The sequence below is a fragment of the Camellia sinensis genome, chromosome 6, assembly GCF_055761805.1.
Source record: "Camellia sinensis isolate YWXY chromosome 6, ASM5576180v1, whole genome shotgun sequence".
NCBI classification, from domain to species: domain Eukaryota; kingdom Viridiplantae; phylum Streptophyta; class Magnoliopsida; order Ericales; family Theaceae; genus Camellia; species Camellia sinensis.
The window spans coordinates 154,019,285-154,031,776 of NC_138966.1; the positions used below are offsets into that span (position 1 = coordinate 154,019,285).

A 12,492-nucleotide genomic window follows, 5' to 3' on the forward strand; every position below is an offset into this window, starting at 1 on the left:
CTTGGGTGGTAAATATTTTTCTTTGGAATGGCAACATATGAATGCAATCTTGGGGCACAAAGTCATGATTATGATGTTCAACAAAAGCACAAGCAATATATTTTCCTAAAATTCTATCTAACTTGATATTAAATTGGGCACCATAACCACATCTTACCTCGTCTCGGATTTTTGACAAGTAGATCTCATTTGTCAATACCCCGACTTCCCTCTTTGTAACATACAAACGTCCATAATGTTATTTCCTTCGTATGTTTGTTTTTGTTTGCATAGGCCTTCCTAATACTAAAGCCCACATTTTCCCCATACGTGTTGTAAAAGTCATATGCGGCTTGTTCAGAGTCAAATGGCATTTCCACTTTCGGCTTCCAATCACAATTGGCCAACTCAGCAACAATATTATTTTTTTCCATTACCTACAATTCAGTATCATACAAATAACAAGTTTTACCCATCCCTGTTCTTGCTATTTTTTTTTCTACAAATAACTAGGTCATTAATAATCAATTTCTCTGTTCTTGCTATTGTTTACACATCTCTCTCATATATATAACAACAAGGTTTAACCACATTTATACTGAATTGCAAGTACCAGAGGTGAATTGCACAAATTTGAATCATATATATATATAATGGAAAAAATTATATATGAATACCCAAAAAATAATATTTACAAATAAATGTGATTCACTATCTAACAAATATAAATCCACTACAACAGATCAATGTGATTCACTATCTAACATATAAATGTTGTTTATTATATATCTAACAAATAAATGTGATTCACTATATATCAAACAGAAAATAATATATAGAACAACAAATCTGAATTTAACTACAACAGATCAATCATCAAACCCAAGAATCAAATATAATTCATATATGAATCCCCAAAAATCTGAATCATATATATATGGAACAACAAATTTAACTACAACAGATCAATCATCAAACCCAAGAATCAAATATATCAAACCCACGAATCAAATATAATTTATATATGAATACCCAAAAATCTGAATCATATATATATATATAGAACATCAAATTTAACTACAACAGATCAATCATCAAACCCAAGAATCAAACCCACTTCAAAACTATATGGCCAGTTTCAGTCATTGAACCCATATCAAAAATCAACAACAAATCTATTATCAAACCTATTTCAAAAATCAATAACAAATCTAACCCAATAATCATATACACATATATCTATATATATAACAGCAAAATAATGAAATAGACTTCGTCATCGCCGTAATGTCGCCTTCTCGCCATTGCATATATATATAACAGCAAGATAATGAAATAGACCTCGTCATCGCCGCAATGTCGCCTTCTCGCCATTGCCGCAATGTCGCCTTCTCGCCATTGCATTGCCGCCGGACTCACCGTCACCCGCGACCCTTTGCATTGCTCTTTCTCCATCGCGCTGCTTCGCCATCTCCGCCATCTCTTTCGTCTCTCAGTTCCTCTCTCAATTCGCTTTCGTTTCTCCGTCTCTCTCTTAGTTCCTCACTTCGACTTTCAGTCGCCTCTCGCGATGCCTCTCTCTCTCTGCTAGGGTTCATTGACTCAGATCGATGATGCAAAACAAAGAAGATGATACAGAGAAGAGAAAAGGGAAGGAAATCAAAATTTTGAATTAAACTTCAACTCTTAGTAATTTCATTTTAAAACTACAAAGCAACATTGCAAAGTTGCACGAACTGAGGTATCATTAATTTATAACATTAAAAAACATTATGTGACATAGGTGCTTTTGAAGGTACTATCCGTATGAGTAGAAATCTCATATGAAACATTATTAACATATTATTATTTAACAAATGAGTTTTACTTCTTTTAAATTGTTATCTTAATTTAGGAGAATATTTAGACTTGATAATCTTATTTTGTGATCAATTTCAGTAATTCAAATTGTTCACATTTTAAAACTTGTAAAGTATAATATTCATGAAAAAAAATCAAGATGATTGAATATCAGTAACTATAAATTTGAATTATATTTGTTTTAAAAAAATAGATGACAAATATAATTTTTAAAAATGACCATCTATTTTTTATAATACAAATTTAATTCAAATATATAGCTACCTATGTCCGATCGTCTTGATTTTTTACATTAATATTTTACTCAAAAAACTCTAAAAAATAAACTGTTTAAATCATCAAAATTAGTCCCCAAATATACCTACCAAACCCAAATATTCGCACGTTAAGATGAGCAACTAAAAAGAAGCCAAACCCCAAACAAAATACACCATTCCCACATATGTATCAAGTAAACCATCTAGATTCCAATCTCACTTAGAAAAGCCTTAAGATTGAAGTCCGAAGATCCACCTTCCTGGACAGCTTCCCTTGCCATAACTCTACATTTCTTAGCATTCCTCCTCATTTCTTCACTTTCCATCACCATCTCTATGCACCTCTCAATCTCTTCACCTTCGACTACCCCTTCTTCATTGACACTCACCCTCATCCCTGTTTTCCACACATCTTTAATAAGTTTCGCATTCGTTGCTTGATCAGACCACTGTGGAATCGCCAACACAGGAACCCCGTAAACCAAGCCCTCCAACGTAGAATTCCACCCACAATGAGTCACGAAACATCCCAAAGACGGGTGTGAAAGAACCTCCACTTGAGAACACCACGGCACTATCATCCCTTGTTTTTCCAATTCCTCTTTGCAGCTCAACTTATCTTCTTCTTCATTCTCACTATTCGTTGTTGTCGCTCTGATCACCCACAAGAATGGTCGATGACATTTTAACAACCCGCGTGCAATCTTCTCAATTTGGTTCTTCGACAACTCGCAAACACCTCTAAATGATACGTACACCACAGATGAGTCCTCCTTCAAATCCAACCATTCAATGCAATTTCTTGATGTTTTGAAGAGATCACCCCCAAAAGCAGTGTCTGATGGGTCCTTCTCATCCAAGAAAGCAGAAGGAATCAAGGGTCCAATCGCAACCAAATTGAGCTTCTCAATTGCTCGCAAAGCCTCTGGTTCTAACCCATCAAATGAATTCACAAGTACTGTTAAATTTGTCTCTGCCTCAAGAAACTCAATATGTTCTTTGAACAAAGAAACTGCGAAAGCGAGCTGATTCGAAGGGAGTAAAAACGAAGGAAGGTCACGGCTAGAGAGTGGTAGAAGTCCCAGTAACTCAATCAACCACGAAGAATCATTTTCATTTTTTTGAATGTCATCACTATAACCATTGAAGTAATAGTAATAGATATCCAAAGTGATGGCTGGTTGAATCCAAAGAAATGTGGAAGGAAAATTTAGTCTATGTGCCACTTGACCTACCCAGGGGAGAAAGGTAGTGTAGACGAGACGTGTGAAAGGTCGGCTACTGTTGGAGCTCTCTGTGATGAGATTTGTGACCGCTTGTGAGCTGAGTTTAGTCAGCTCGGAGAAGAAGTGAAGGTAGTCATAACCGGGTTTGAAACCGTCGTCGTAGCCATCGGAGAAGCCTAGAATGGTTAGGCCTTGTGGGGTTGGGATGGTTTTGGTCATGCGATTAAGGATAGAGAAGGCAGTCAATAAGGTGACCTTGACACCCATTTTTATGAGGCGTTTTGAGAATTGGAGGCTATGAAGCATGGGTACTCCAAAAATAGTGTCGTACACGCACCGGGTACTTACTGGGTGCGGGTACGCATACTAGTATGGCTGCACACGTACCGGGTATAGAAAAAACTAGTCGGGTACTTTTGCCTCAGTTGGGTACGGCTCGGGGACGATAGGGGTACGCCTTTGGTGCGTTTTGGGTACGGCAGGGGCAGAAACCAAATTTTCTGAAAAATTGAGGGGTACCAGCGCAATATTAAGAAAAAAATTTTTTAAAAAAAAGGAAAAAATGTGTATACTGCCCTAATCTCAATCACTTTTGTTGCCCTAATCTCATCGAAGCAAAGAGAGAGGCGACTTCGACCATCTCCATCTCCCTCTTCTGCGACATCGAAACAGAGATCGACCCTCACCCTCATCTTCAACCCTCACCATCGTCTGCGACTTCGAAACAGCAGAGATCTATCGACTTTGAAACAGTAGAGATCGACTTCGAAACAGCAGAGATCGTCTTCGACTTCGACCCAGAGATTCGACCCTCGTCTTCGACTTCGACCCTCAACCCTCGACTTCGACGCAGGTATATCTCTTTATCTATATTTATTTATTTATTTTTCTTGTTTCTTCTTTAGTTATTAATACTGAAAATGCTAATAAATATTAATAATAAATAATCATAAATATTATTATTAGTTATTAATAATAAAAAATTACTTCATCTTTATTTATTATTATTTTTTCTTATTTCTTCTTTAGTTATTAATACTGAAAATGCTTATATTTATTAGAGATGAAAATGCTAATAATCATAAATGGTAATAATCATAAATATTATTATTAGCTATTAATAATTAAAAACTAGAGATGAAAATGCTAATAATCAAAAAAATTAGTTATTCCTCAACAGAATGTTAATAATCATAAATATTATTTTTAATAATCAAAAATATTATTTTTTATGCTTATAGGAAAATGAGTTCATCAAGCAGTTTGGGTTCATCTGCTGCAAGTGCTTCTGCTCCTTCCATTGATCAATCTGGAGATGAAAATGCTCCTCTTTGGGGCTATGTTACAAAATTAGTTAAAAGGGGAGAAGGAGGAAGTGGTAATGCAAAATTTAAGTGTAATTTTTGTAACATTGAGTACCAAGGGTCATATTCTAGAGTTAGAGCCCATTTGTTGCTACTTACTGGCCATGGAATTAGAGTGTGTGCAATTGTGAAGAATAAGAGTGATCTTCTTTCTAAAATTCGAAAGGTAGATCAAGAAGCTGAAAATCGAAAAAAAAATGGCAAAGCCAAAAAATGTTCCTTTACCACCTCCATCTTCTCAAATTAGTGCTAGCCACGACAGTGTAAAAGATGTTGGAACATTTAGAATGGAAGGTTATGCACCAAGAAAGAGAAAGGCAATTGGGAGTAGTCCTTTAGATAGGGCATTCAATCAAAGTGCTAGAGAGCATTTACATTCTTTAATTGCCTGTATGTTCTATTCAACCGGTTTGCCTTTCCATTTGGCTAGAAATCCATACTTTGTGGATGCTTTTCAATATGCTGCTGAGAATCAAATTGTTGGGTATGGCCCTCCTGGATATAATTTGTTGAGGACTACCTTACTTCAAAAAGAAATGACAAATATTGAAAGGTTATTGGAACCAACTAAGAAGTCATGGGATGAGAAGGGGTTGAGTATAGTATCTGATAGATGGACTGATGCACAAAGGAGGCCTCTCATTAATTTTATGGCAGCATGTAATGGTGGAGCTATGTTTATAAAAGCTGTTAATTATGAGGGTGAGACCAAGGACAAGTATCATATTGCCAAACTAATTAGTGAAGTGATTGATGAAGTGGGTCCTAATAATGTAATTCAGGTAATTACTGATAATGCTCCAGTTTGTAGTGCAGCTGGATCAATTATTCAAGGTAATTATCCGAAGATCTTTTGGACACCTTGTGTAGTTCACACTCTTAATTTTGCTCTTAAGAACATTTGTGCTGCGAAGGAAGTTGAAGTTGCTGCATATGCTTATGATGAATGCCATTGGATCACTACTGTGATTGATGATGTAATGTTTGTGAAAAATTTCATCATGAATCATTCTATGAGATTAGCTATTTTTAATGAGTATGTACCTTTGAAGCTACTTTCTGTTGCAGATACACGCTTTACATCTGCAATTGTTATGCTAAAAAGGTTTAAACTTATATATCATGGTCTCCAAACAATGGTCATAAGTGACAAATGGGCTTCTTACAAGGAAGATGATGTTGGGAAAGCAGCTGTTGTAAAGGAAAAGTTGTTGAATGATGTTTGGTGGGATAAGATTGAATATATACTCTCATTCACATTGCCTATTTATGAGATGCTTAGATTTTGTGACACTGATAAGCCATGTCTACATTTGGTTTATGAGATGTGGGATTCAATGATTGAACGGGTGAAGGCATCCATCTATAGGCGTGAAGGGAAGTCAGAAAATGAAGAGTCATCCTTTTATTCTGTAGTGCATCAAATATTAGTGGAAAGGTGGACAAAAAGTAGCACACCTTTTCATTGCCTTGCTCATTCCTTGAATCCAAGGTATAATTCACATTTGACTCATGAATCCAAGGTTTATACTTCAATTTTTTTCATTGCATAATTTACTTATTATTTTTTTCTAATTATGAAATCTAGGTATTATAGGGGGATGTGGCTTCATGAAAATCCCATTGTGTTCCTCCTCACAAAGATGTTGAAATTTCTAAGATGAGAATCAAGTGTTTTAAGAGATAGTTTCCTGATTCAGATGAGAGAAGGGTTGTTAATATAGAGTATGCAAAGTTTTCAGGTTGTTTGTAAAGTTTTAGTGACTCTGACTCAATATATGATAGAGGAGTAATGGAACCAGTGGTTTGGTGGTTGGCACATGGCTCTTCTGCACCTATGCTCCAATCCTTGGCAGTGAAATTACTTAGCCAACCATGTTCCTCATCATGGTGTGAAAGGAATTGGAGCACCTACTCTTTCATTCACTCTATGATGAGGAATAAAATGACACCACAACGGTGCGAGGATTTGGTTTTTGTGCACTCCAATATTCGTCTCTTATCAAGGTGGAGTCAACTATACACAGAAGGAGAGACCAAGTTATGGGACGTTGGGGGAGATGAATTTGATTCATTGGAGGGTTTTGGTTTCCTTGAAATTGCAAATCTTTCACTTGATGAGCCAGAGATGGAAGCTATTTTATTCAATGATGAAGTTGATGGAAGTGAACTTTGAAGTGTCAAGTTTAGATATATAGGGCTTTCTTTTGTTTTTTTTCCTTTGCTTGTGTTATGGACTGAATTGGCCTTGTTTTTCTTTTGGTGTTAGTTGTTTTTATAAATATATATATATATATATATATATATATATATATATATATATATATATATATATATATATCGGCGTACCACAGCCGTACCCGTATCTTACTTTTTTGAAATTTTGCCGTATCGGTGTACCCGTACTCATACTCGTACCGTACTCGTATCCGCACCCGTGCTTCATTGATTGGAGGGATGGGTTGATGTGGCCTTGGCCTGGAAAGGTTATGAGGAGTATGTGAGGCTGGTGGTCCATGTCAGCGGTGGGGTGGGGTGGGGTGGGGTGGGACTACTTGATGATGCTAAAGTACTTGCTTGTTTGTGTGTGTTTAGTTTAGGAGTAAGGGATAGGTGAGTGTCAAATTAGTGTTCTTATATAAATGAATCAGGAGTAAGGGCTTGTTTGTGTGTGTTTAGTTTAGGAGTATGGGATAGGTGAGTGTGAAATTAGTGTTCTTATATACATGAATCAGTTTGGTGCCACAAAATTAGTCAGAAAAGGAAAATAATATGATTGGACAACTTTGATAGAAAATTTAGACCAAGAAAACAAATGGATACACATTTTCTAGAAGTGGGTCCTAACAAATAATTTTTATAAAATCTTAATTATTCATGTATTTTTTGTGTTAGATTTTATTTTTGGTTTATGAGTTCCCAACATTATTGCAAAAGGTAATTCAAAAAAATGCACATTAGATGTGAGGTCTTTTATTAAGAAAATTTGAAAATGATTTGTAGAGAAAATAAAAGTGAAAAAATATATATGTTTTGTTCACTTTTACCCTCATTTTCTTTACATTGTTCTTTTCACTTCACAAATAATTCGTGTAATCTTTGGTCTAAGCACAACATAAGGAGATTATTCTACTTAAAATTGTGTTAACAATTAATTTTGTGATTGGCTAACGTTAGACATCATGAAAAATATTTTATGAAAATAATTATGAAATATTTTTTTACTTTTAGATTACATATGCAATAAGTTACAAGATATAATACAAGAATGGAGATTATTTTATAATCATCTTCATAAAATATTTTTCATGAAACCTACCATTTAGTTTTCTATGATTAAACTAGCTAAGGATCCTTTGTCTGAAAACACCTCTAACGGTTAAATATTGAAAATTTCAAGATGTGATAATTTCATGACATAATTTAGGGTTCGTTTGGAAAATGAGTTGACTTTTTAACTTGTTGACTATTTTAACCCGGGGCTAAAAACACTATAAAAAATTAAGGTTTTAAAAACTAAAATTTAGGAACAAAATTATTTTTTATAGACCAAATATTTTTGATGCGAAAAGTACCGTTATTATGTTTTTAGCAACAAAAATTAAACATTGGGCAAATTACATATACCTCGCTCGAAGTTTAGCTAAATTACAGATACCCCCTTGAGGTTTCAAAAATTACATCCCGCCCCCTGAGGTTTGCATTTTCATTACAATTTGCCCCCTGAGGTTTATATTTCATAACAAATTAGCCTTTAATTTGTTATGCAAATATAGCATTCAGGGGGGAATTTATAATTTCTCAAACCTCTGGGGGTATCTGTAATTTAGCCAAATCTCGAGGGGGTATATGTAATTTGCCCTAAACATTTAATGATGATTTATTATCCTTTTGGAATCAAATTTTTTGTCTAAAAAAATAAATCATTTTGAAATCAAAATATTTTGTCCTTAAAAATCTATTTATTAGTGATATTTTCAAAATTTTATCGCTTTTGCCTTGTTTTGGATTTTTTGGGACGAGCTTTTAGCGATTATTCTCATAACGATAGAAATTGGTCTTTAAATATCTTTCTTAAGAAAATTTTCACTTTTAGAGGCTAAAATTGTTATTTGTTGTAGTGAAAGCCTCATTTGGGAAGAACGATTTGACTTTTTTGACTTTTTGTGAGAAAAAATAATAATTATGAATTGAATATGATATTTTACATTATTAAATTAAAAAAATTATTTTAATCAAAAAAATTTTTAAGCCAAGACTTCTCAAACCACCTCTTAATGAATGTACATTTTTATGACATAGAGATTTGAGGAATAGTGAGTTTGCTAAACCTACGCAAGGTAAAATATACAAATGCTAAAATTTTAGCTCACTAAAATCATCGATGCGGAAAAAATGTTCACATTATAGCACTACTGATTGTACAAAGATGGTAGAATGTTTGTGGTATAGCACGCTGGGTAGCTTGATTTTTAAACATAAGCTCTTTCTGACTTATTAAAATTAACTATATGATTTATTTTGAGAAGATAATTAAAAATTGATTTTTTAATTTTTAATTTTTTTTTTTAAAAAATATATAAAAAAATGAAAATAATATGGCATAAAATGAATTAAAAATTTATTTTAGAAACTTAGTTAAAAATTTATTTTTTGACTTTTTTAATTTTTTTAACTAAAAAATTGACTTTTTTTAAAAAAATTTAAAATTTTTTTGATAAAAAAATTAAAAAATTGAGTTTTAACTCTGTTGCAGGTTGGTCTATTAGCCTTAATGATTTTCCCAATAAAATTTATGAATGTACAGAAGATCATGATGTTAGATGTTGATGTTGCTGACGCATGCCATGACCTTATTCTACTTGGTATCAACATTTCGAAATCAATAAAGCTTGAGACCCAAACTTTGTGACCTCATGATGTGAGTGATCACTCCCTTATGTATTTATTTTTTATTTTTAGTGAAAATACAGATTTTTTTCTGAGGTTTGAGAAATTACATCTCGTCTCCTGAAGTTTATATTTCTATAACAAATTGTCTCCTGAGATTTTTATTTTTATATAAATTTTCTCATAATTTGTTATATAAATTTGATCCTCATGAGACAATTTATAATTTCTCAAACCTCAAGAGAGAATCTGTATTTTTACCAATCTCGAAGAAGGTGATTGTAATTTATCCTTTTTTTTTCCTCTCCTCTTTCTCACAGATGCATAGTCGTGGGAGTCAATAACATTTCTGTTTGGAATTAGAGGTGGTTTATAAATTTATTTATTTATTTTATTTCTTACGAAACAAATACTAAATAAATAAAGTAATTTAATAATTTATAATAATTCTTTAATTAAAAACTTTGCTTCTCAAAAGGGCCCTACTCCAAGGTAATGATAATTATATTCAGACATACAAAATTAACAAAAAAATCAATTGACGTGAAATGTATTACGAGGTTGCACCAAAAAATAGTTCAAATTTTGTAATTCGAATTTAAGATTTATTGACAGTGTGATCCGAATAACAACTTTAATTATATAGGATTGTTTTGAAAATTTGGTTAAAAAATAAGATTTTTTTGATTTTTTTGACTATTTAAAAAAAAAAAGTGTAAAAAATAAAAAGATGATGTAATCCAAAATGAGTTAAAAATTAAAAAATGACTCTTAATCATCTTCCTAAAATAACCCATAAATCACAGATTTGAGATCCGGAACACTTTCTACTTTATGGGTTTTTTGGGTTATTTTGAAATGTAAGTTAAAAGTTAATTTTTTATTTTTTATTTTTTTATTGTTTTGAAAAAATGTTCGAAAAAATAACAAGGTGATATAATTTTTAAAAATTTTAAAAAATTAAAAATTTGACTTTTAACTATATGTTGTCAAGGCTTCGTTTGGGAAGCCAAGTTTAGAGTTTTTTTTGGTTATTTTAGTTATAAAAAATAAAATAAGTTTTTTAATCCAATAAGACAAAATATGATATCCAATCCACAATCATTATATTTTTCCTCTCACAAAAAATTCAAAAAAACTAAAAGTCCTTTCCAAACGAGACTTTTTAACCCCAGATTAAAATAGTTTAAAAAAATTGAAAAATCAAAAAATTAACCTACTTCCCAAACGAATACAAAATAAGCCTGATAACCGTTTGGGAAGAAGGTTTCCAGGTTTTTTTGGTTATTTTAGCCACAAAAAACAAAATAGACTATTTTAACTACAACAAACAAAATATCACATCCAACCCATAATCATTACACTTTTCTCTCACAAAAAAAGTCAAAAAAATTCTTTCCAAATCAAATTTTTTAATCCAAATCAAAATAATTAAAAAAATCAAAAAACTAAAAAACTAACCCACCTCAATTTTCATACTTGGGAAAGTGAATTCATGTAGAATAAAGTGCACAATCCTCATCCACATCTCGTGTCAATAATTGGTGGCTGCTGCTTATGGACTAACTTCATTCTGCCTTCGTTTGGGAAGTGGGTTGACTTTTTAGTTTTTTGGCTTTTTTAATTATTTTAGTCTAAGTTAAAAAGTTTAGTTTGAGAAGAATTTTTTGACTTTTTAGTTTTTTTAACTTTTTTTTGTAAGAAAAGAGTGTAATGATTATGGGTTACATGTGATGTTTTGTTTGTTGTGGCTAAAATAGCCTATTTTATCTTTTGTGACTAAAATAGCCACAAAAACCCTTGCCAAACAACACCTCATTTTTCTTTGATGAATTGTTATTTTATAAATCATATATCTAGAAGATGGATTTTGTTGTGTTTTCATATAATGATTCTATACCCATATTTAAATATGATGTTTGGTTGTATTTCTCAAATTATGTTTTCAAAACTCTGCAGAAAATTCCATCTCAGGCGTGATTTTCAAAAAAAAAAAAAAAAAATCAAATTTGGCTTAACCGGTCGTCCCACCGGACATCCGGCCGATTGACCGGAACAGTGTAATTTTTTTTTTATTTTTTATTTTTTGTAATTGACATCTGTTAATTTTTATATATTCGACAAAAATATTTTCCGAATTTTTAATTTTTTTTTATGTGTTTTAATATAATTTTGAGTTGTATATTTGGTTATGAGTTGTAAGTTTTTGTATCAAATATCATATATCACATCAAAAATTTCCCACTCAATTCAAAACTCTTTCACCAAACAAATTTTCACACTCAAATCATAATTCTAAAATTCACAAATTCAAAATACAACTCATACTCTTAAATCATATTCATAAAATTTTATCAAATGCAACGTTTCTCTACCACTGTTTAATTTTTTAATTCTTATTTTAATTGGTTAAGTAGAGGAGGAAAGCATCAAATGTTTCTGTTCCATTGTTTAATGTTGTGAAATTTTTCTAAATGATGCCTAACAATTAATAAAAATCCAACGATCACGACTTAGCTTGTGAATGTTCCAAGATTATTCTAATTTCAGTGCTATGTATTCACCCCCAAAAAAATTCCAGTGCTATACAAGTATATCTTTACTGCAATCTGTTTTTGTTACATCAACCCTTATACCATTGCAAGAAAGTTTAAAGACAAAAATTTATAAATAAAATCACTTTTTAAAGATAAAATATTTTTGTTGTAAAAAGTGTTATTATTTTATTTTTAGTAAAAAAATTAGTTATTTAGTGATGAATTATTAACATTTTTGGACCAAGTTATGTTGTCCCTAAAAGTGTATTTATGAATGACATTTTTAAATTTTTGTTTCTAAAAGTATATTTTTTAACTTTTCATGACGACATTTTAGTGAATGTTTTTGCGACAACTCAAATTCATGTCCAAATATTTT

General features: G+C 31.9%; 1 protein-coding gene across 1 annotated transcript; it reads right to left on the reverse strand.

Annotated features, from left to right (window-relative positions):
• Positions 1-2,137: 2,137 nt before the first annotated feature.
• Positions 2,138-7,204, reverse strand: LOC114312062 (crocetin glucosyltransferase, chloroplastic-like). The gene is made up of 2 exons (XM_082872698.1): positions 7,122-7,204; positions 2,138-3,617 (listed from the first exon to the last, which is right to left on the reverse strand). Exons 1-2 carry the CDS (start codon positions 7,202-7,204, stop codon positions 2,300-2,302), a joined length of 1,401 nt encoding a protein of 466 aa, XP_082728824.1. The 3' UTR covers positions 2,138-2,299.
• Between the last annotated feature and the right edge of the window lie 5,288 nt (positions 7,205-12,492).

Coding starts and splice junctions, on each gene's coding strand:
- LOC114312062 (XM_082872698.1), bottom strand. CDS start 7,204: ATGGACCACCAGCCTCACATACTCCTCATAACCTTTCCAGGCCAAGGC. Junction 3,618..7,121: donor CTCCAATCAATGAAGCACGG/GTGCGGATACGA, acceptor CATGCTTCATAG/CCTCCAATTCTCAAAACGCC.